Here is a 22,382-nt window from a genome sequence, read left to right on the forward strand (position 1 = left end):
TTTAGCTTCGCAACCCCTCCCTTTAGAAAAGGCTAGTTTTTCCAAAATATGCTGCTCCAGAGCTGCTAATTATTGCACTAGCAGAATGCTGATACCCAAGGAGAAAATCCACTTTTGTAGCAACTGTTCAGAAGGCAGGACACCCTCCCTATCTCCCCACTGTAATCAAATGTTCTTGAGGAAAGCTAAAGTTCCTGTAGCTCAGATTTTTAGTCCTAACTTCAAATTCATATGCCTATGAAATGAAATGGCAGTGAATAAGTTATTTTGGCTTTAAAAGCTGAATACATACAGGAAAAATGGAGGCTCAGCATAAAATAAGCAATTTGATATTCAAATGACTAAATCCACGATGCAGATTTCTGACCTAATGCAAGTGGCCTACTTTCCTCAGGGTTTGGAAAAGCATTTGTAGTACCAAGATCATTTACTAAAATGATTATTCAACATTTGTATGTTTAAAAAATATTCAAGAGCATGATAGTCTAGAATCCTGAACTTATACTAAAATCAAAGGCTCCTTAAACCCACTCCAAACTCCTGTACTAGTTTTGAAATTCTGTGACTGACATCCTTTAGTTTTTCAAATAAGCTGTAATCAGAATTTTTCAATCTGCCTTAGTAAAGGTATAATTAAGAATAAGAATCTGATATCTGCAGGCCTCTGTTAGAAAATTAGAGGGCTGGGGTATAATTAAAATAACTACTCCAAAGAGCTGAAACGGAAGGAAAAGCATTAGCAAAAAAAGCCAGCGTTGCAATGGGATTCCAAAGTAGCTCAACTGTTGAGCTAAGATCCTAAGTATTCCTGACTGTATGCTAGCCTAGGTTACCTTACCATCTCTTTGTCCCCTCACATGATAGGGACACCTTACACAAGACAAAATACGCAGTTGTACCCATCCACCTACCTGTTCATTTCCAAAGACAATATCTGCAAATGTGTAATTTTCTAAGGGATAAAAAGAGAAAGCACTGTTTTAGCATCAGGAAAAGTCACAACTTCAGCACACAGTGTCCAAAAGAGTTTTGTTTTTTTTTTTTAAGTTACCACATTCAGAAGAGAACCTACCTTCAGAGTTTTTGCATCTCACTGCTTTGAAACACAACTTGGCTTTCTCTCTGCTTGCCAGTTTAGTATCTGAAAGAAAAAAGTAGCAGGATTTTTTTCTTCATCCTCAGCATAATCAGAGTTCCTTACACAAAAGTCAGAAGTCTTGAACATTCACTAACAGAAACACACACACTGATGACACTCAACAAGCACAGCTATTCAGACATAGCAACAGCACACAACACAACCATATTTCTTGTGAGTAAAGTTATCAGCCACCCCAGATATGGATTTCTCCACATCACAGAAATAATCTACCTGTAAAGTAAGCTTGTTTTTAAAATTAATTCTGAATAAGTTATCTGTAACTACACATTTCTTGAAATACAACAAAAGGACTTTATGTTTGAAATGGACAAAGTTTTTAAGAAACTAATTATTCTGAAAGCCAAATTCAGCTCCTTGTAAGACTCTTTTAACTGTTTTTATCCGCCAGAAGCTAGACTTGCTATTATTTTGGTGAAAATGATACACACCTTTGTCTCCAGAGATGTTAACAGATTTTTGAAGCTTCCAGTGCTTGCTATTGCTTGAAACTTGCACTATATGAAATTCCTTAACACCCGTCTCACTCTAAGGAGCAGAAAAAAGTTATGTCAAAGAAAACCAATCACAACTGTGATGTGCTACATTGCACAGTTCACTGCAAGTTGTCGCTGTTAGAATCTTAATTTAACTCATTATTCACACCACTCATAACACACAGTACTTAAATCTTGAGATTTAAGACCCACTGTAAAGTAAAGCAACAGTCCCAGATCACAGCAACTCCCAATTCCAGTAAACAAAGCCACACAAAGAGGAAATAAGAATCCCCCAGAGGGATACAAGCTAGTATTTTAGATTAAGAACAACTTTAAAAACTAGGCTTTTTAACTCCAATGCAGAACACTGTCCACAAGGTACTTGGTTTCTATGATTACTTTAAGAGCATTGCTATATCATAAATCCTAGAAACTTGAGATGTATTTTAGGTTTATATATATACACACAATAAAACGTAGCTTTTGGAGTTAGCATTCCTTCTTGTAAAGAGTGAGGGGGTAGTGGAAAAATAAGCCTCACATTGTTAACTTGGTACAACCTTTGTAAAAACATTCCTCCCTCAAAGGAGTGGACAATATTCAGAAAATGAAGAAAAAAAACCAGCGCGTACACACCTTTAAAAGAAAATGACAAATCAGCCCAGTGGTTCCATTACCAACTAAGTGTCTATGAATTCTACAAACAGACAATTCAGTTACCTTCCTTTGTGATTGAAAAAATGGGAGCAGCTTCACCAAAAAAATGAGTAAATTTAAATTAGCATGGTTTGAAAAAATAAGTATTTTAATCTGCTTTAGTAAGTCAACAGATCACAACAGACATATCTGTATTTGGATTATATTAGCAAAAATGTCTTTATAGTTTGGTGATAAATGTAAACACAGAAACTTCCTTCAAATTGGAGTTTAAATTTAGACTTTGACATCACCACTAATTGTACCAGTGTTTTCACTAAAAGGTTGCAGGGGACACAGTCCTGAATGAGGCAACCTTGGAAGCTGCAATCAAGAACATTCATCAGCTTAGAATAAATCTTCCTAAAAACACCATGAGCTATAGTCGTGCAATATGATTAGTATAGGAAAATGGCCTTCCAGAGAGTTAGGATATAACTTCACATTAATACTCATTCCAATAGCAATTGAAAGATCAAACACACAAGGTTTTTGTTTTTGTTTGCAAAGTTACTGTAGAAATACTTGAGTCTTGGTTCATATCTGCTGAGCTTCATGACAACATTATTATTAATACAAATAAAAACTTACAGTATTGATATTTTCTACATCCACAAAGAGCAACATGTTGTCCCCTCTGCCTTCTTCATCCCCAAGTGCATTACTTCTGCAGACAGTAGCCCGAACATGCAGAGACCGGCTGGTACAAATAACTGCAGTGTGCCTTAATACTCTATGACTAGGAAAGGGAGGAAGGGGGAGGAGAGAAAAGAAGGAAAAAAAAAAGAGAACATTTTGAACAACCAGGACTGCCCATAATATGACATCAAGGAATTTAACTTTTAAATTTGTCAACATTAAGGCCATGAGACAATTTGTTCATTTGAACCAAAGACACTTTCCACTGAAGACACCCTATCAAACCAACTTTATGTTTAAGCATCTTGTTCCATGGGTAGGTGGTCTTTGAACACACAGTTGCAGACAGTGTGAAATACTGGAGAAAAAGGCTCAGGTGTTGCCATGAGGAAAAAATACTTCAGGAATGTTTCAGATGTAAGACAACTGGCACAGTGAAAGACATGTCTTGGCACACATATATCATTAAGCTATTTAATGCTACCAAATGTTCTGGGAAACAGTTTCTGAGTAAATAAGCCAGAGAAAGACCACTATTCAGTTGCATCTCTTGCCATAAATATTTACTAAAAAGCACTTAGAATATCACTGTATTCAATGAATTCTCCTGAAAAGGGAATTAAAAAAACCAAGAGAACCAAACCACTGCTACCCTGCCTTCTTCCAGGCATGCTCAACCTCCAGGACAGCAGACCCTTTGTGAAAGTTATCTTCCTGCTTTTCTAAAGATGAGTACAATTCCATTCTTAAGACACCATCAAAGCACACGAGCTTTTCCTATGTGGGAGCATTTAGTTACCATAAATTCCACTTGGGAAACATTTTTAGAGGCATGTAAAGGTTTGATACACATTACCTATTAAATATGTTGAAACATCATGTGACACTTGATTTTGGGAGAGAAAAATCAGTGGCTTCCTAAACTCTGTTTCACAATGTCACAGTTACAGAAGAAACTGCAAAACTTTCTTCTGCAAAAAGTTAATAGTCAGATATACAGAGAGATACCTGTATAGCTTTCGAGTGGAAAAAATTACATCATTTTTTTAACACTTAAAAGCTATGCTCAGTCTACAAAGAGCACTGTTAAACCAAAGCAGTTCCCTTAAGTTCCCCTCAAAACTTCAGTACAGTAAGGAACAAGTGCATTTCTCAAACAACCCTCTTCCATCTCACAAACACCTCTGTTTCTAAATACCATGAGTTATAGGGGGAGAAAATTTCCCTATTCCTATAGACCACCTTAGAGCCAAATGAAATGCTAACTTTGGTATTTCAGAAGCAACAGAAAAATCTAAACCAAGGGTGCTTTTGCAGGACTTCAGTTTTGAGAATATGGTACTGTTCCACTCTCCCAACTATCTTCAACTTACTCTGCTTTAGTTTACACTGCAAACCAGTCTCAAAGCACTTGAACTTTGTTTCTCCCTCAGATCTAACCTAGAAAACAAGCTTCAGCCACAAGAAGACATTGAGTCTGTCCTACTAGAGCTTATTTGAAGGAACCCTGGTACAGATACCAAGTGTGTAGGTTTAGGCTGGCATAGTTAATTTTCTTCACAGTAGCTGGTAAGTGGCTGTATTTTGGATTTGTGCTAGAAATAGTGTTGATACAGGAATGTTTTGTTATTGTTGAGAAGGCCTTGCGCAGGATCAAGGCCTTTTCTGCTCCTCATCCCACCCCACCAGCAAGCAGGCTGGGGTTGCACAAAACGGTGGGACACACTGGGATGGCTGACCCCCAACTGACCAACAGGATATTCCACACCATATGGAGTCATGCTCAGCAATAAAACTAGGGGGAAACAGAAAGCAGAGCCTGATGACTAGCCAAGTAATCACTACACATGATGGAGCTCCCCTTTTGTGAAAACCTGCCTGCCACAGGAAATGGTGAATGAATTTCTTGGGGTTGTTTTAGCTTGTGGTGTCAAACTTGACTGTGAGCTCTCTCAAAATGGTCCAAAAAGGAACTATACAACAGCACACAAGTCAAACTTGGTATTTAACCCCTCCAAAGAGAACATCTTTCATAACAATACTGACCAAATTTTAACTAAGAACAAAATCTTTCATTCAAGGTAGACAAGATTTTGTTTTATAAAATGTAGAAACAAATTAAGTTATGGTTTTTCACCCTATGCCTCAGAGATGTGGTTCCAGAGGAACTAAATAAGAAGAAAGTTTATTTTAACAGAATTGCATTAACCCTCCTTCTATTAAACGTTTTTAATAATTTTGTATTTACTACTTCAATAAAAACACTGTAGGTTATACAATTTCCTACAGAACTCAGACCATATAGTAGAAAAAATATTGCTTAGAATAGCAGATAACAGGCCATTTTCACATCATCACAGCAACTGAGAGGAGTTCAGTAATATTTACTTTTACAATAACAGAATCTAATGTGTGTAATAAGTATGACAGAAAAAGTAGATTAGAAAAACTTACCACATTTTTGAGTGCTTTTTAATACTTTCATAGTAAAACAAGAAGTTAATTTCATGAACACCTTCTTCATCTGGTCCCCGTAACCACATTGGCAGCTGCACTGAAGCCCCAGGAAGAAGAACAGCATCAGGAAGCGGAACCTGTATTACCTCAGGTGAACCTCCCGTGCCAAACCCAAAGTCTGCAGAAGAAGCTGAAGACAGCAGTGCTGTTCGCACAGAGGTAGGATCTGTCACAACAGTCTTGTAAGCACTACAGTTCTCAGAGGCTGAAGGACTCAGTGGCGTTAGAACAGCAGTATTTCCACCAAAAGTAAAAAATTCTGGATGCTTGGACACGACCTTTAGTGCAGTAAGAGGGCACTTGCTTACGTTCACAAATTCTACATATGCTTTTCTGATTTCTCCACAGAGAAGCCCTGTAGGAAAATTTATAAAGAACACCTGTATGGGAGAGAAAAGGAGAAAATAAAAACCTGAACACTAAGGCAAGTTGGGAATGCCATGAAAGCGCCCTTTAACACAAGCTATATTGCTGCCTAGAGTTTCCTGAGGGGAAGTGAAGAGGGAGTGAAGAGATCTACACCTCCAGAATCCAGTGCTCAGACATGGCAATGGCTCAGAGCTACAAAAGGGAGGTTCAGAACATTAAGATGCATTTCTGTATGGAGAGGGTGGTCAAACAGTGGAACAGGCCCCCTAGAGAGGTGGTCAGTGCCCCAAGCCTGTCACTGCTCAAGAGGCATTTGGACAAAGCCAGTAACATACTGTAGCTTGCTCAGGCAGCTGGACTGGGTGATCACTGTAGTTACTTCTAGCTGATCTATCCCACTATAGGGCCTTGTTCATTAACCAGTTAGCCAGACCCTTTTGATAGTCCTAGAAGGGAAAAGCACTGTGTTTTAATTAACCAGCTGGAGTAACTGTTCTACATGAACAGCAAGCAAACAGAAAAAGGCTTCTTTGCCTGTGCCCCACTCATCTTAAAATCTGGCTACCAAAGCTGTTGCCAAACTAAAATTCTAAAGGGAATATAGCAATTTCAGAAGGATACTAATTTTGAAGACTCAAGTTTCAATTAGAGAAACCCATACAAATTCATCACTGACAGATCACAAATTGCCTGGAAAGATTTAGGCATTAACAAAACCCAAGCTGTCATTATTAGAATTACATTTATAAACTGCTGTTTTCTCAAAACCGCCAATAGGAATTAGTCACATACCTCCAACAAAGGCATTTCTTCTGTAATAATGGGATCTAAACGTCGATCAGGTCCATATTTAATCGATGTTTTTTCCTCTTTTGTGTTATTAAGTCGAGGTCCTTGGATTTCTAAATCTTGTCGTCCTCGTACAGATAACCCATTGGAAACAAACTTTCCTGAAAAATATTTAAAAGTTTTGTTTAGTTGGGGTTTTTAATTAATTCCTAAGTTCATCTCTAAGAAATTATCCAAAGCTCCCAATCCCATCTCAAAAGTAATTTGAATATTTGTTACTGGGCCCATGCTGTAGTCATTAAGGAGCACAACCAACAAAGAACTATTCAAAGCTTACAGTCATCTAACACATGGCTAGTTCAAGTTCTGACAGCCAGTTATCCATTCTTGACAACTTACTCTGCCCTTCAATAGTTTTAATACAACTGGAAGGGAAGCATCAGTCACAGCGCATAAAGTTGATGCATTAACTCCTTTCCCAATTTCTGCCAGGCTGGAAAGTCACTTAAAAGATTATTTTCTTCAAAGACACTCTTCAAATGGTTTTTTTATTTAAAAGGTTTCCAGCCTCTAAAAAAGCTTCTATTTCTTTCACACACTTTCACATGTTTTAATCTCCATTTCATCTAACAACTAAATTCTCTATGCGAGTGAATTTCAGATGAGTGATTCAACAAAACAGAGCAAATAGAATGCAATTAATTGTCCATTTATATATAAATTTAACAAAATAATTCAAGATGCTAAAAAATCCTGTACCCGCCAATTTCAAATTTGGGGATCTATAAAAAAGAACCTCAGTGTGACATTTAGATGAAAGTTAACAAAGCAAAAAAATGCAAAAGAAAAACAAGAGGCAAGAAAGACAATGAAAGTTGGTATAGATTTAACATGGCATAGATGGAATGTTTACATGTTGATTTTTTACTGGTTTCAAAATTTTAACAGGTTGAAAAGGAGCAATAAAGTATGGATCTGGCATCCTTCCCCATGGGATTCTTACAAGAGCCAATTTGTTTTTTCCCATTTCAGCTGTTTCTCTTATTTCTACATCTCTACCTAATGGAAGGCCTTGTATCATGGTAGCCAAATACTAAATATTAGAATTTAGTTCTACTCTGCAGAAGCTATGTCTCGTCCTTCTAGAAACACAGAATTTTAGGTGATAATACACTTACCTGTCTGTAATCCAACAGCAGGATCTATCCCATCTAATGACACAGCACCTTGAACACTGCCAAGATTATAAACGACTCCCAGAATATGTAGCTCCCCTGTTTGATGGGGAAAGAGCTTTAGTCTTGCCTGTGGAGATACGTTAAATTTTTGTTGTTGTTGCTACTAGAAAGAAGTATTATTGCAGTTAAATGTCCACTTGCTAAACACACTCACAGCTACATTTACTCTATAGCTGCGTCAGTTATAACTACAACAGTAAATATAGACAATTTACTAGATTCAAAATTTCATATTTCACCACAGAATTTACCAAACCAGTTCACAGCTGAGAAATGCTCATTACATTAGGAAAATTCCTTAATGTTAACTTTTGCTGTGATTAACAGGGCCAGAATCACAGAATGACTGAAGCAGAATGGACTTCTGTAGGTCATTGTGTCCAACTTGCCTGCTCAAGCAGGGCCATCTAGAGCCAGCTGCCCAGGACAACATCCAAAGGGCTCTTAACATCTCCAAAGATGGATACACCACAATCTCTCAGGGCAGCCTGTGCCAAGTGTTCAAGCGCTATCACATTTACAAAACAATTAAGTGTTATAAATGAAGTTATAAATGTTTCCTGATGTTCAGGAGGAACCTCTTGTGCCCACTATCTCTTGTCCTGTCACATTACACAAAGTGAAAAGATATATGGGGTACTGGAATTTCTGATTTAGTCATGTGCTCTGTCAGTTTAGCATTAAGTTCAGCTCATAAGTCTGAAATGCACACTGAAGTTCAACACTGAAAAGACTATTTTTAAAACCAAGTATAGTACTTACCACTTTTGTCTCCTCACTATTAATTAAAAATTCTGCTATTGCTTCAGTTCCTACCATATCTTCATCACACGTACCCTGAAAAGACAAGGCAGCTCTTTAGATACTATTACTCCTAGGCAGAGAAAGTGCCACAAATATTTCAAATACCCTTCCTAAAGTGTTCAAGGGGAAAAAAAAATCATATAAATTTCCAAACAGTCTGGAAAAGCAAGTGCTGCATGCGCAGCTTCTCAGCATTTATGAATTTAAAAAGCAGCTTGAGAGCTCAGTAAACATTTATTTAAGAGAAATTTATGATTTAGCACTATAACCTGGAACTATTCCCAGTCTGTTTCAATGATATCCACAGAAGTATTTATCATACCACTAAAGTAGCAGTTCAGATCAGAAGGGAAAGTGTATGCTAAGCCTTGAGACTTAAACTATGTGGAACCATGTTGAAAACTCCGGTAAATATTTACAGCACCTCTAGAGATCATTGTGTTCCCAGTGTTTTGGCCAGGAAAACAATTACTAAGTTATTTGAAAATTTACTGTACTATTCAGTATTATATTTAAACCTTTAAAACCTGCATGTGACAACAATCCATCACAGCTTCAGCATTACTTGAAGTATTAAGTCAAACAGTAGCACAATAGCTCATTTAAAATACTCTAAACATTAATTTTTAATACAATAAATTTCCCATTTTCTTCTAATCAAGATACTAAGATGTTCCTATGTTATATGAGCACAGTTTTTCAGAGCATGTATTTCACTATGTACAGTAGCTCAAACAAGAAAAGGGTATTTGATAATCTACTGGCACTCTCATTTGCAGATCAAGGCTAGTGTGACTCAAAATACACATAGTACACATACAATGAAACATTGGAAGTATTTTGTATTGCATTCAGCTTTACCATACACATTACAACTCTTCTGCCAATTTGGCTGCTTTATGCCCTACAGATCTAGGAAAATCTAGATAATATAAAAATTCTTTCAGTAGCTACTGTTTTCCTTGTCTTTTTTCCTAGTTTACACTTAAATCTTCATGTTTGATGTTTACATTGGAACATTTTCATACTACAGAACTTTGAATACTCAACATATATATTCCATACCTGCAGCTGTTTGTGTTGGAAAAGGATGAAGCTTTCCTCACCTGCTCTTTTGTTTCTCCATCATGCTTTGCACTGAAGTCTTTAGGTTGAAACTTCCACAGCAATGAAAGGTCAGTCAAGAGAAGTGGAACTTTCAGAGGGTTTCGGAAGGACACTTCTACAGTTATTGGTTCTATCAAAAAAGTGCAAGAAAATAATGACAACAGGCTTTCCCCATCATAATCTGAAGGCTTACCTATCTCAGTATTCACATACAAATAACTTGCACAAAAATATTGGGTCAAATCTCAAATAAGACAAGAAATATTAATACAGTTTTATCTAACTCAGTTTATTTCTGAAGTGTAAAAAGCTTAACTTTACCTTCCACCACGGCAAGCGGAAACTTGGAGTTATCTGAGCAGCGATTTAAACAGAACTGCGTTGGTTGAAAGTTTGAAGGTATTGTTCCTTTATTTATCACAGACACAACTTGCTCCTCAAGCTCCTTCCACTGTTGTGATGATTCAGAGTCATACTCCTGATCCAGGCTTACATGTGTAGCTGCCTGCTTTTCACCTAGGGGGAGAAAGCCAGTCTTAGAAGGCAAGAACAGCAATGTGCACCAGTTCCATCAGAGGGCTGCACTGGCAGTTTGGTAACTATTCTTAAAATACTCTAAGTTCTAGGTCACTGCTATTCTTATGCTACAAATCACTTAAAGTGAAATGCAAGACATTTTCAAGTACACACATGGAAGACAACACTGAGAATAATTTGAGTATAATTCAATTTGGATACATTGGATGGCATTCCAAGATTTTAGCATGCTACATGGTATACTCAGGCTAACGATCATTCTTACTTTATAACAGACTACAACCCCCCAGTACAGCACTAATTTACGTAAGAATTCCCACCCAGCTTGCTTTACATTCAGGAATCAGACTGTTTTAAATATTTCATCCTAGAGGAAGTTAGCTGTAAAGCTAATTTGTAGCATTGCTGCTAACATCCAGTACTTGCTACAGCAATAATAATCCTTTTCATGAAGTTCATTACAGACATCGTGAAAAACAGTGATGGTCAGCACAACCACATACACAGATTTCACATCTACACAGTAAGTCTGGAAACATCCAGCAAGTAGATATTAACCTCAAGCTTTTCCTTTAAAATATTTTCAAGTTACCCAGTCACTTCAGTTTTGCATAGTGACAGACTTCTTTTAAATTGCACCAACTCTTGCATGCAATTTGGTTCCTTAAAAAGGGATTTGAAACTGTTTACTTAAAATTTTCTAACCTTCTGCTGGTCGTCGATCATGGCCAAAGAAAACACGAGTTGCTGAGCTGTTAATGTATGGCAAAGGAAGCTGTGGTAAGGGACCATCAGGTGACAGCTGGGTTGCATTCTGGCACACAGGAGCAAGAAAACAGTGTCATGTACATTACCAATGGTTGAATGATAAGGAAGCCAAATTAAAAACACTCAATGTTTGAACAGCGAGTACTTTTAAGATGGAATAATATAATTTCAATTAACTGTTTGACATGAGTTTTTTTCTTTAACAGGAGTTTAAAGTTTGTGAAATCTTTATGGGAAAAGGAAAATTATTTTAATCCTGAAATCCATGGCTACACTGCTGTTATGAGCTTCATTTTGACTCTTTAATTCATAATTTGATAAACTACATTCACTATCACACCACCATTAAACAAGACTCTCATGAAGCTGAGCTGTGGACTCAAACACCAGCCTTTGAGTAAAGTCTGCCATAACTTAAAACACCACAGAAATTCTCTTCATAAGCTTTAGAAGACAGTGGCTGCATCTTTTGTGACAATATCAGCACTATAAAACCCATAATGCATATGGTATACTGCAGTCCAGAATCACCCATAAGCTTGAACACAACTCAATGAGTCAATCACTTGATCCATGAAATTTTATCCTTAATAAAGAATGAAATTCACTATATGGATGATGACAGGGCTACCTAGCCTTTATTAAACATATTATCAAAAGCCCCCAAAATCACTATAAATTCATGATAAACAGAACAGATCCATTTCCTCTAAAAAAAACTATGAAAGTTATCACAACTACAATTCAGGCATGATCCTCAAAAAGAAGACTTTATTGCAATAAAAAGACATACATTACTGTAATAATAACCCATACAAGTCTGCAGTAAAAAACTGAACACATCAACTAGATTTAAAAAAAAACCACCCTGGAAGAAAGCAGACAAAATAGAAAATCATTTAATGATTTAATAGAAAATTGGTGGTAATAAAATCACTTATTACTCAAGTAACAGAGACAAAGAAGAAATTTACCTTATAGACATAAAGATATTCTCTTAAAAAGGCTCCTTGCTGAGCTGGAGGTTGTTTACTGTCATTGATTAAAATATGTCTGAAGGCAGACACAGCATTGTCCAGCTGACGAAGTGTAAAGGACTGACGACCAATGGTGAAGTTAATGTGGTCTTCTGCAAGAGACCAGCCCTTCCCTTTGTACACCTGCATGGCTTGACAGTAGCAACGTAAGGCATGTTTCTTCTGCAAGAAAAAAGGTAATCGCTCAAATAATCCCATTATTCACTGACTGTAATTATAACATTACATAAACTGAAGAGTAAGTGAGAAAAGTAGATTCTCCCACATCCCCACCACTATGTAAAGTGCAATGTTTCAGAACTGTGCCTCATAGAATCTGGTCAATACTAATCTAAGCATAGAAGTGTCTGTTCCTACAGTACAGAGACTGGCCTCCAGATTAAGTTCACGTTTCCAAAGACTATAGTAATAGGCAATAAGTTAAAATAGCAAGTAACAAGAAAAAACTACTTTTAGAAAGGTATTTGAAATTCCTTTAGGACTGACTGCTAACGTCTACAGAGCTCTGCTGCCAAGCTTCAGGACATAAACAGAATTTAATACATTTAATTCCACGCAAACTGAACTTTCAGTGTGATGCTTTCAGCCAACTGTTATTCAGCATACACACCTGGAACAAAAATCCATGCCAAGAAAACCAACAAAACACAGCCCTACCGTACATACAAGAAAAATTACCAATCATCATATCAGCCAGTAGGAGACAGATGGCCTGATCCCAGTCAACCCCATAGTTCTTTTCCTGTACATATATCTGGACCAGCCATTCAATCCCAAGTCAAGGTATTGAACAGCTGTATAGACATTCATTGTACAGCTAAGTCTCAGCTTCTAAAAAAATAGCAACAGCATTCCCATCCTTACAGCACTAATGGGGAAAAAAAATCTAATATATGTTCACATTGGCATGGTGATGACAGCAGAGTACAATCAGTAAATCCTCAACATCAGCACATACTTTAAAATATGGTATTATGGTCTGCAGCTAAACAGCCTGGCTGATTTCTCTTCAGCAGCATTTTATATTTTCGTACCTCTAAGGATACAAAAAAAAATAGCTACGTTTCCTGCAACACTGCCAAAATATTTCTTGGAAACCAGAATATCTACAACTATTAGACACAAACAACAAAGAGCTGTTACACTGAGTCAAAACTTTACAAAATGCATTCACTTTCCGAGACAAAATAACAAGATACTAAAGAACGAATACATGAAAAACTGATCAACAGCTTCCTATCATTATTATTCTGTCATAACAAGAGACAGGAAAATGACTGCATGAAGGAAACCAAGGATGGGGAAAAGTTCTCCTACTATTCCTCACATCATAGAAGCCAATGCAAAGAATGCAAAAATACTTTTTTTAGTCCTTACCAGGACAGTGAGGCTGAGATTGGGCAGGGCAGGAGAAAACCCCCAGCCAAGACCACAGGGCTTTGTTTTAAACAGAATTTTGACACCTTGGTTCTCCTGTATTATTGTCCTGCAATAACAACCTCAGCAGGAATCAAACAAGCTATCTTTACAGAATGCATCTCACAACTAATGCAGAAACAAAGCACAGAAGTCCTATCCAAAAAATATTATCTACCACAGTTAGAGCTGCCTGCAAAGGAATGTGAATGGGAGTAAAAACAATCTGATCTGTATTGGTTTAACTGCCACTTAAGTCTAACAGCCATAGAGATGCTTTAGTTTGCCATGTAGTAACTGTCCACGCACCTGCACCTCCAATAAAGAACATGTATTCAAGACACTAGAAAAAACAAATATCTAAATTTTGCTACTATTCTAATAAACTGATTTTAACAAGTAATTCTCCCCCACAGTTCACTCTTATCTGAAGAGTACAGATATTCCTTTGCCCAAAAAAAGCCTTCAGAATTACTGCATATAAAAGGAGACTCAGAAATGAAAGACATCACTTAAGTTTCAAGTCAATGATCTTCAGCATTACTTCAAAAACAGAAGTAAAAGGCACGTATGATCAATCCAGAAGATTACAGAAAAGAATACTGCAGACTAACATTGAAGTGTCAGAAGCCAAGCATCTTTTTCTAGAGTAATGACACTTCACATATTTTTCGAAGTGTCTAATACCAAGCATATTTTCCACGTGGAAAGATAACACTTACCTGGCCTGCTTTACTAAATCTGTGGCCAGCCAATATCATATGAAATGCAAACTTTCTAACCATGGGACTTTTCATGTTTATAAAACAATGGGCTGCCTGCTCCAACAGGAGTGCACTGCGAAGATCTGAATCCTATTTAACAGGAAAAAAGAATTAGCCTGAGTTGAATAAAACCATAAAGGTAACAGTGGCCTTGTTTTAATGCTAAGAGGGACAGTAAGTTGTAAGAGTTCTGTGAAGTTGAAGATTCTTCTACTACATGCAAACATTGCATACAAATGTGAGCACATAAAAATAAGACAAAGTTATTTTTCAACAATGTTCAGTACCATCATGTTCTCTAGGGAAGAATATATGAACCTGTTTCAGTATGAGTAACAAAAATATTTTCTGCTTTTTCAGTTACTCAGGCTACTGTTTCAAACATTTACCATTGCCTCTGAAGCACTCTTCTACCTTTTCCCTTCCCTCCCCCTGCAGATATTAAGGCTAGAACCAAAAAACAAGACCTCTACCAGGATGACTGAAAAATACAGGGAGCAATGAAACTTGATGAATCTTTATCACATGAACCCTTTGAACCTATTGATTTCTTAATGTAGTATTTCTTACTATTATACCTTCCTCCTTCCATGACACAGCTATTACTTTAACCAATCAGAACTGAATCTACTTGATTTTACCACACCTGAACTCCATGCTATCAGTGATGTCCAAGTATATATATCGACTACAAATATACTCTGAGACACCAATATAGTATCCTGTGAAGATTTTCCTTGCCATTACTAAAATGCTCCACAGGCATATGTGCAATTTTAAGCTGTAAAATGACCATGCAGATCTAATAGTATTTAAATTCTTTGCTTAAATATCTTAGGCTGCTCTTGTAAACATAGGTAACAGGCTAAAGCTGAAAGGGAAAGAATGAAGCTACAGAGACATTTGAGAATGAAAATTACACAACTAAACAGATCTATTCCATGCTTAACCTATCCCAGGAAAGTCTCAGAAGCATCACATTTGGTGCAGCTGGCCATGAAGTCAAAATTACCAGTTAGATGTCCCTCCAAGTTTTAAAGGAAATGCTACACTATTACTGGAATGACTTTTTTCTTCACTCCTTTTCAAGCAAGATAATTCCTGGGGTAGAAGCTGATTCCATGCTTAATTTCTGCCAATTAATAACACAAAAGTGCAGGATTTCACTTACACAGTAAGGTTTGAATGATACATACCAGCTGAGCTACAGTAATGCCTTAGTTGCTTTAACTATAGAGAACTTTGAATTTATATATGGGATAGCATCCATTATGGCTCTGGTAAGCCATGCTAATACTTTTAACACGAGTTAGTTGCACCATCTGAGACCTAAGCAGATGTCAAAGAAAATTAGTTACAAAGCCAAAGATAACATATGATTAGCATGATTAAAGAAGTCAAGCAAGTCATTTGACTAGAAAAAGAATAACTGTACTAGTTTCTTCACTTATAGTGTAAACAGTTTTCTTCACTTCATGCCCTACATCTGTTTCTTTGCTACCTTTGGCTAGAAAATACTGTAGGACAAGAATCAGAAGTTAACCTAGAAGTGTTTGGGTAAGAAAACAAACAGTGGGAGGCAGAAAGAAAAAAAGCTACTGAGTTTTACCTCACTGGTTAAACGAATCAGAAGAGCAGCTGCCTCTGAATATTTGCTTTGACTTTTTAAGATTTCAGCACTAAGCAGTACACAGCGTTCAGCCAGAACCATGTTCCTAAAGTAAAAACATACAGGTATTAATAAATGTTTATCAAAATAACCCTCATTAAACCTTTTATCTCGAATCTTACTAATTTTCTACACACATCAAACTGAGATTCCGTTGCTTATTCTTAAAGCAAAATACATGAAAGTTCACTCCCCCCACTAAACAACCACATACAGATTGACACATTAAGTGTCCAATCCTACTATAACAGAAGCTTTATGAAAGTCAAAGCTGGAGAGCATTTTTGAGAACAGTACTGTATTAGTAAAAATACCAATTAAAACGATCTGATAAACAACAAGTCCAACAGCTGGAAGCAGGTTGTACTGGGAAGCTGTACTTGGGTACCAAGTACCCATCAGGCTGCTCTGTCACACCCACTACTCAGCAACACAGGGGAAGATCAGACTAAAAAGCTCATGTGCAGAGAAAAAGGACAAGGAGATAGCTCACCAGTTGGCCATGGGCAAAACAGACTTGTTTTCAGGAAGATGAAATTAATTTATTGGCAACTCATAAATGAATAGCACAGTGATAAATAAAAGCACAAATAGAACACCTTCTCCTGACAAATTCTTCCCAGGCTCAAGTTCACTCCCAGCTCTTCTACTTCCTTCCCAAAAGCAGAGCAGGGGAACAGGGAAAAGGAGATGTGGTCACTTCATAACATTTCTCCTCTGCTGCTTCTTCCTCCACATCCTCCTCCCCTGTTCCAGTGTGGGGTCCCTCCCACAGATGCAGTTCAAGAATTGCTCCAGCATGTATCCTTTTTGCAGTGTACAGTCCCTTCAGCAACTGACTGTTCCAGTGTGGTTTCCCCACAGGTCACAGCTCCTGCAACCTGCTGTGATACAGACTGTACAGGCTACAGCCACCTTCAGGGTACATCCACCTGCTCTGGCACTGGGACAGGCTGCAGAGTAGATCCCTGCTTCCCCATGCACCTCCATGGGCTGCAAGGGAAAATCTCTTCCAGCATTGTCTTCACCACAGGCTGCAAGGAAGCCCTGCCTTCTCCTGACCTTGGTATCACAGCAGGGCTGTTTCTCTCATTTTCTCACTCCTTTCTCACAGCTACTGCACAGCTCTTTTTACCCTTTCTTAAACATGTTATCACAGAGGTAACAGCAGCACTGCCAGCTCGGGCAGCAGCAGGTCCATTTTGGAGGTGAGCGAAAACTGATTCTGCCACAGGCAGCTCCTGCTCTCTTCTGACAGAAACCTTCCTTGCAGCCACCCCACTACCTAAAAATCTACCATGTGAATTCAATACACAAGTTCAACAAGCATTCTGTTAAGAACAGCCCAGATGTCCTTTCATGCGATCCTACGTATGTTAGTTTATCTTACTCCTCAATAAGTTATCATCACTCTGTGATCATCTGGCACTATTACTGTGTAGGGCAAGAAAGTTAAGCCACCACATCTTTCAACTTTCACTGGATCAGTACAAAAGTAAACCAACATACTTGCAGATCTCTCGATAGGTCTGAATTGCTGTCTCCATATAATGAGCAGGATATGGCCTAGGAGCTCCAGGCTGAAGAAAAGCTGATACTGCTGCCATTTCCTACAAGAGAAATTCAGTGCTGTCACTGCAGCTTTTTCAACAAATCATGAACTGCAAATGACAGAGGAACATGTTTCAATAGCTACTAGATTCAAGATCTTAATCTAATCAGTTACTGGCATATAAAAGTATCCAATACACTGTAACTGATAAAAAGTTTAATACAACAGCCTACATACGGCTCTGCTTATAATTAGCCAGAGTTACACACAAGTGCTTGCAGTTGACAGTACCCCCAACATTGCACAGAAGCATTGACTCAGTACGGTTTTATGAAGCCAAAATAATTTTCTATTATCAGGAAGCTTGTTCCTGCAAAGTAGCAGTACCATGTATTTTAAGATGAGGACTGTTTGAGTTTTGCTTAAATGAAATTAAATTATCAGTTTCCAAGGAAACTCTAGTAAACATGCAGTCTGGAATTTTACTTCTTGTCTCATGGATTGAAAATATGATAGCAAAGATTTTTCTGCAGAAAGTAAACACTAAGACTAGTAGATTGCAATAAATTCATAATTAAGACTGCTTCCATTCATTTGGAAATTAACATTTCTTAATATTAGTCTCCTTATTCAGATTATCCAAATACAGAGCAACCATCTGACCTGTAAAAAGAGACATTTAAATCAAGATGCAAAGGTGTATAATAATGCTTCCATAGCTCTATGAAGCAGAGTTTTAAATTTTAGCAATAATGAGACTGAAGTTTACAATATGTAATTTCTAAAAGTTGATACAATTGCTCATTTTCCCCCAGTACTCACATTTATCTTGCTGGAAATTATTTTAGTTATAAATACCTTCGTTTTTAGGAGGAAATCATGAATGTGTTTAGAGTGAAATTTAGTAGTGACATACTCAAAGTATAGCCTTGAAGATTTTACCCAAAACCAGGTACAATATCATTTTTGTGTAAGAGAGTCTGGAATTTCTGGCCAATTATTATTTTGCCCAAGTCTAAAAGAGATACTATAAAGCTATTTTACATCTGGCTTTGGGTGTTCAGTTTAAAGATCCATTTTTCTGGAGGTTGCATTCTAGGTTTTTATCTTTCCATATTTTAAGAATTAACTCTGCAGTTTTTACTCATACATTTCTTCTCTTCATATAACAGCAGAAGATAGATTTTACAACACCTTAGAGTTTCCTAAAAATAAGCAGCAGATTTGGGGAGACCCTTACAAATTTGAAGGTGGAGGGGAGAAATTGCCTTTTGTTACCTTCAGACAAATGTTAGAGATAATCAGAAAAAGTTCACAGAATGTTCATGTCATGTTAAGTACCAACCAGTGCTCCAGCTGCATAAAGCATTGCCTGATCATTTAAGAAGTCTTTCTTTGCTGTATGGTAACAGCTATATGCAAGTTCATAGTGTTGCACCAAAAAGCACAAATCAGCCATTTTCCGGATTTGAAGCTCTGGCGCTTCTGGTGGATACCTATAAATACAGATATTTAAATTCAAAGCCATCCTCTCTCATCTCAATATCTATTCACAAAGTAGTAAAAAAATCTGCATTGCTTCAGCCTTGCCCAAAAACAGCTAAGAAAAGTGAATCTGCTTCCTTTCTGCCACATGTAACTTGGTTTCACATCCTACTTTCTGATTAGCAAGATCCACTGTTCCAGTAACATTCAAAGCACACACTCCTCTTAGCCAAGAGATACTGAATGGAGCTTCTAACTACCACTGAAACCATTCAGGCAGATTAACCTTTAGAGCTAAGCAGAGCTGTATGAGAAGGAAATAATCAGACTGACTGCTCACTTGTAAGCAGTCAAGTTATTTCTCTACATTTCTCTTGAAAGACATAAGCCCATGAAAAAACTATGCTTTATGCCTTAAACACTGATGCTTCCAGAGGACATGAAGTTGCACAATCTTTTAGTTAATCCAATATATATAAGATTCACTTCAGTAATAATCAAATACATTTTCACAAACACTCGTATGTCAAATGCTGTAGGAAGTGAACTACGCTTACAAGCTCAAAACAGAAAGCTGGAATTAGCAACATTTTGATTACAAATCCAAAGACATACATTGTAAACACTGGAAGCTGTATGTGCATGTCAAGGACATCAACCTTGACTAGACAATGAACAAAATTATTTAGGACTTCTGTAGTAAAGATAGCTGGAGAGTGATTTTCATTATTATACATCCTAATTCACAGAGGGACGTTAGCAAAGCATACAGAATTAGTATTTTGGTAATACTTAAAACCTGGTTTTAGTGTATACTAAGACAGAAGTGCAGTAAGTATGAAATTCCCTTTAGTTTAGCTCTTGAACACACTGCAAAAGCAATATACTCAACACTCTGCTGGAGTAAACTGCATAGTCGCAGAAGCAAAAACACCTATACAAGGGGTTTGGCTGCAATGACAGGTGAAAAAGCTTGTGCAAATTTTTTTTTAAAATCCCTCATGGCAAACCATAGCTTCTTTTAATTACTATTACTCTTAGAAACATGTGTTCACATTAACTTAGAAAGCTTCATCGTAAATAGAGCAGGCAGATGACTCTGCAAACTATTTTATCTTCTTTAAGTTCTGCTACTCCTTTACTGTACATATTCAGGCACAGTACTTTCATGATTTTTCTAACTGAAGTCATTCACAACGTTGCTGGTTTAGTTCACTCTGCAGAACAATACCAAACAAGCACATGCTTTCCCTCCCGCCCCTAAAAAAGGTATATTTGCAATTTAGACCTAAAAATAAGGACTGAGATTACTTACAGCAAACCAGAAGTATTCTTGAGTTCGTTTATACTTTTCTCTGGAACCTTGCTGCCACTAAACCATTTTTTAGTAGCAAAAAACAGCGATCGGCTCAAGCCTTTCCTGGATATTAACTGGAGAAAGACATGGAATTAGAGCACTACATTGCAAGAGATGTAAGCTAAACTATATATATAAAGCCTAGCTTCATTATGGCTTTGTAATTTGATTTTTCTTCCATAACACAGAAATAAGTAAAAGGAGAAAAATAACTAAGAACACACTTTCTTAGAATTAATCTGACACTGAGGCAGAAGTACATGTATTTATTTTCACACATTAATAATTCATATGCTTATTTAACCTCAGTTGAGGTTCACTATTCTTCCTGTAAATTGAAGAAACATCCATGTTAAGAACTTGAACATTTGACACATCTGTTTGAAAACTAAATTCTAAATAATTAGAATACCTCATTTTGGGTAGTAGTCCAACCTAAAATCTAGACTACATACATACTACAAGAAAGAATCTTCTCTCAGTCGTCCACAAAGCATTATCACACCACGAATATCAACTGGAGTGTCAAAGGTACAAGGCAAGCAAGGTTACACAACTTTATTCTTTCAGATAATTTCCACTTAGAAGGAAACTTCTGCAGAGATTACCACTCCTATCCTATAACGCAAACTGTAATTGCTCTTACAACATAAACTTAAAAAGCAGAACCTCTCTCTTCTTACCAGGACTAGGAATATATCACTGCATTCCTGTTTGCTACACTTTAAGTAACCACTTCTTTTTAATGTTTCTCCATAAAACTTCCTAAATGTAAACATGGTCAGCACAAACTCCCAGAAGTCAATTTGGGGAGTGAACGTTCCTAACAGGACATAATCATTAGTATGAAAAGCCCCATACTTAAAACTATAACTTGGATAGCGAAACCAATCAAAATAAAATCAGTTCAGACAACAGACTGATATTTGGGTCCAAACCTTAACACTAAATAAAGTAATTTGATTGTGCTAAGTCAATCCATCTCTGCAGCTGTTTAAGTGCACATAAGAGCGAAAAACTTGGAAAAGAAAGGACTTCACTGTGATGCAAATAACTTCAATGCATGGCCTTGACTGAACATGGGCATGATATTAATCCCACTTCCAAAAAATCCTAGTTTGAGAGAAGGATATTCAGCTGCAAAAACTGCTGAGATCAAGAGAATTACACAATTCAGGGCATCCCTGCATTTCTTCCCTGTCAAGCAGTAACTGAAGGATACAGCTTTCTTTGCAGATCATTATTGATTAAATAAATTTCTTAAATTCAGCTATTTATTCTGATGCTGAAACACAAACTCCATTTTGTTTCCCATGTCAGAATTATGCAAGAGCATAGAATATTAAGATTCAACAGATTTCCCTGGAAACAGTTCACACAGGCTTTCACCAAGAAGCCACCCTGCACTGGATCTGTTGATACTAATTAGTTCTTGTTTTTTTTAAAAGACAAATTGAGCAATAATGAGAAAACTTTAGTTATTTCTCTTCAATTTACTTACAGTTTTCAGCAAGACTGTTGAATCATTAGATGCAGAAGGAAGTCATGCTGCCAAAAGAGATTTCTGGGTAACTGGATTTATACCCCAACCATTTTTCCTTATTATAGCACGAAGTGTTTCTAAGGGTAAACTGACCTGATCATTGAGCTGTCGAATTGTTTTCTCTATGTGTGGCAGAAGTCCCCGAAATGTGAATTCCTGTATAAACTGCCTAATTCGATCATGATCTGTGAGAGTTAAACAAGCACCATGAGGTGTTCCAGAATTCGACTTCTTTGAGTCTTGCAGTGATGTAGAAGCCTTCATGTAATCAGTGCTATCCAAACTGCCACTGGGATGATCCAGTTGAAGGGGGTGAGTCTTAAAGTTATTTGACAAGCCATCTGTTGAAAGATTGAAATAAAAGCTCCAGTAAGTAGAAAGTTACTTAAATATTTTGTGTTTTAAAGGTCATTTTTACTAACCTCCTTCAAAGTTTTCCTTACTCAGAACTCTGGAA

General features: G+C 37.1%; 1 protein-coding gene across 4 annotated transcripts in view; it reads right to left on the minus strand.

Moving 5' to 3' along the window:
* TRAPPC8 (trafficking protein particle complex subunit 8) overlaps positions 1-22,382 on the minus strand; it is a 51,317-nt gene that overhangs the window by 12,511 nt on the left and 16,424 nt on the right. For all 4 annotated transcript variants that reach the window (XM_062488658.1, XM_062488666.1, XM_062488676.1 and 1 more), the window contains 18 exons: positions 22,019-22,266; positions 20,341-20,456; positions 18,886-19,036; positions 17,498-17,598; positions 15,929-16,034; positions 14,278-14,409; positions 12,077-12,301; positions 11,040-11,148; positions 10,119-10,313; positions 9,797-9,927; positions 8,649-8,723; positions 7,827-7,953; positions 6,652-6,809; positions 5,428-5,870; positions 2,926-3,073; positions 1,591-1,687; positions 1,073-1,141; positions 912-952 (listed from right to left, as the gene is read on the minus strand). In XM_062488658.1, the coding sequence (XP_062344642.1) occupies positions 912-952; positions 1,073-1,141; positions 1,591-1,687; positions 2,926-3,073; positions 5,428-5,870; positions 6,652-6,809; positions 7,827-7,953; positions 8,649-8,723; positions 9,797-9,927; positions 10,119-10,313; positions 11,040-11,148; positions 12,077-12,301; positions 14,278-14,409; positions 15,929-16,034; positions 17,498-17,598; positions 18,886-19,036; positions 20,341-20,456; positions 22,019-22,266 (2,672 nt within the window). The remainder of the gene's footprint in view (positions 1-911; positions 953-1,072; positions 1,142-1,590; positions 1,688-2,925; positions 3,074-5,427; positions 5,871-6,651; positions 6,810-7,826; positions 7,954-8,648; positions 8,724-9,796; positions 9,928-10,118; positions 10,314-11,039; positions 11,149-12,076; positions 12,302-14,277; positions 14,410-15,928; positions 16,035-17,497; positions 17,599-18,885; positions 19,037-20,340; positions 20,457-22,018; positions 22,267-22,382) is intronic.

This window comes from Cinclus cinclus, chromosome 1, assembly GCF_963662255.1.
Source record: "Cinclus cinclus chromosome 1, bCinCin1.1, whole genome shotgun sequence".
Classification (NCBI taxonomy): domain Eukaryota; kingdom Metazoa; phylum Chordata; class Aves; order Passeriformes; family Cinclidae; genus Cinclus; species Cinclus cinclus.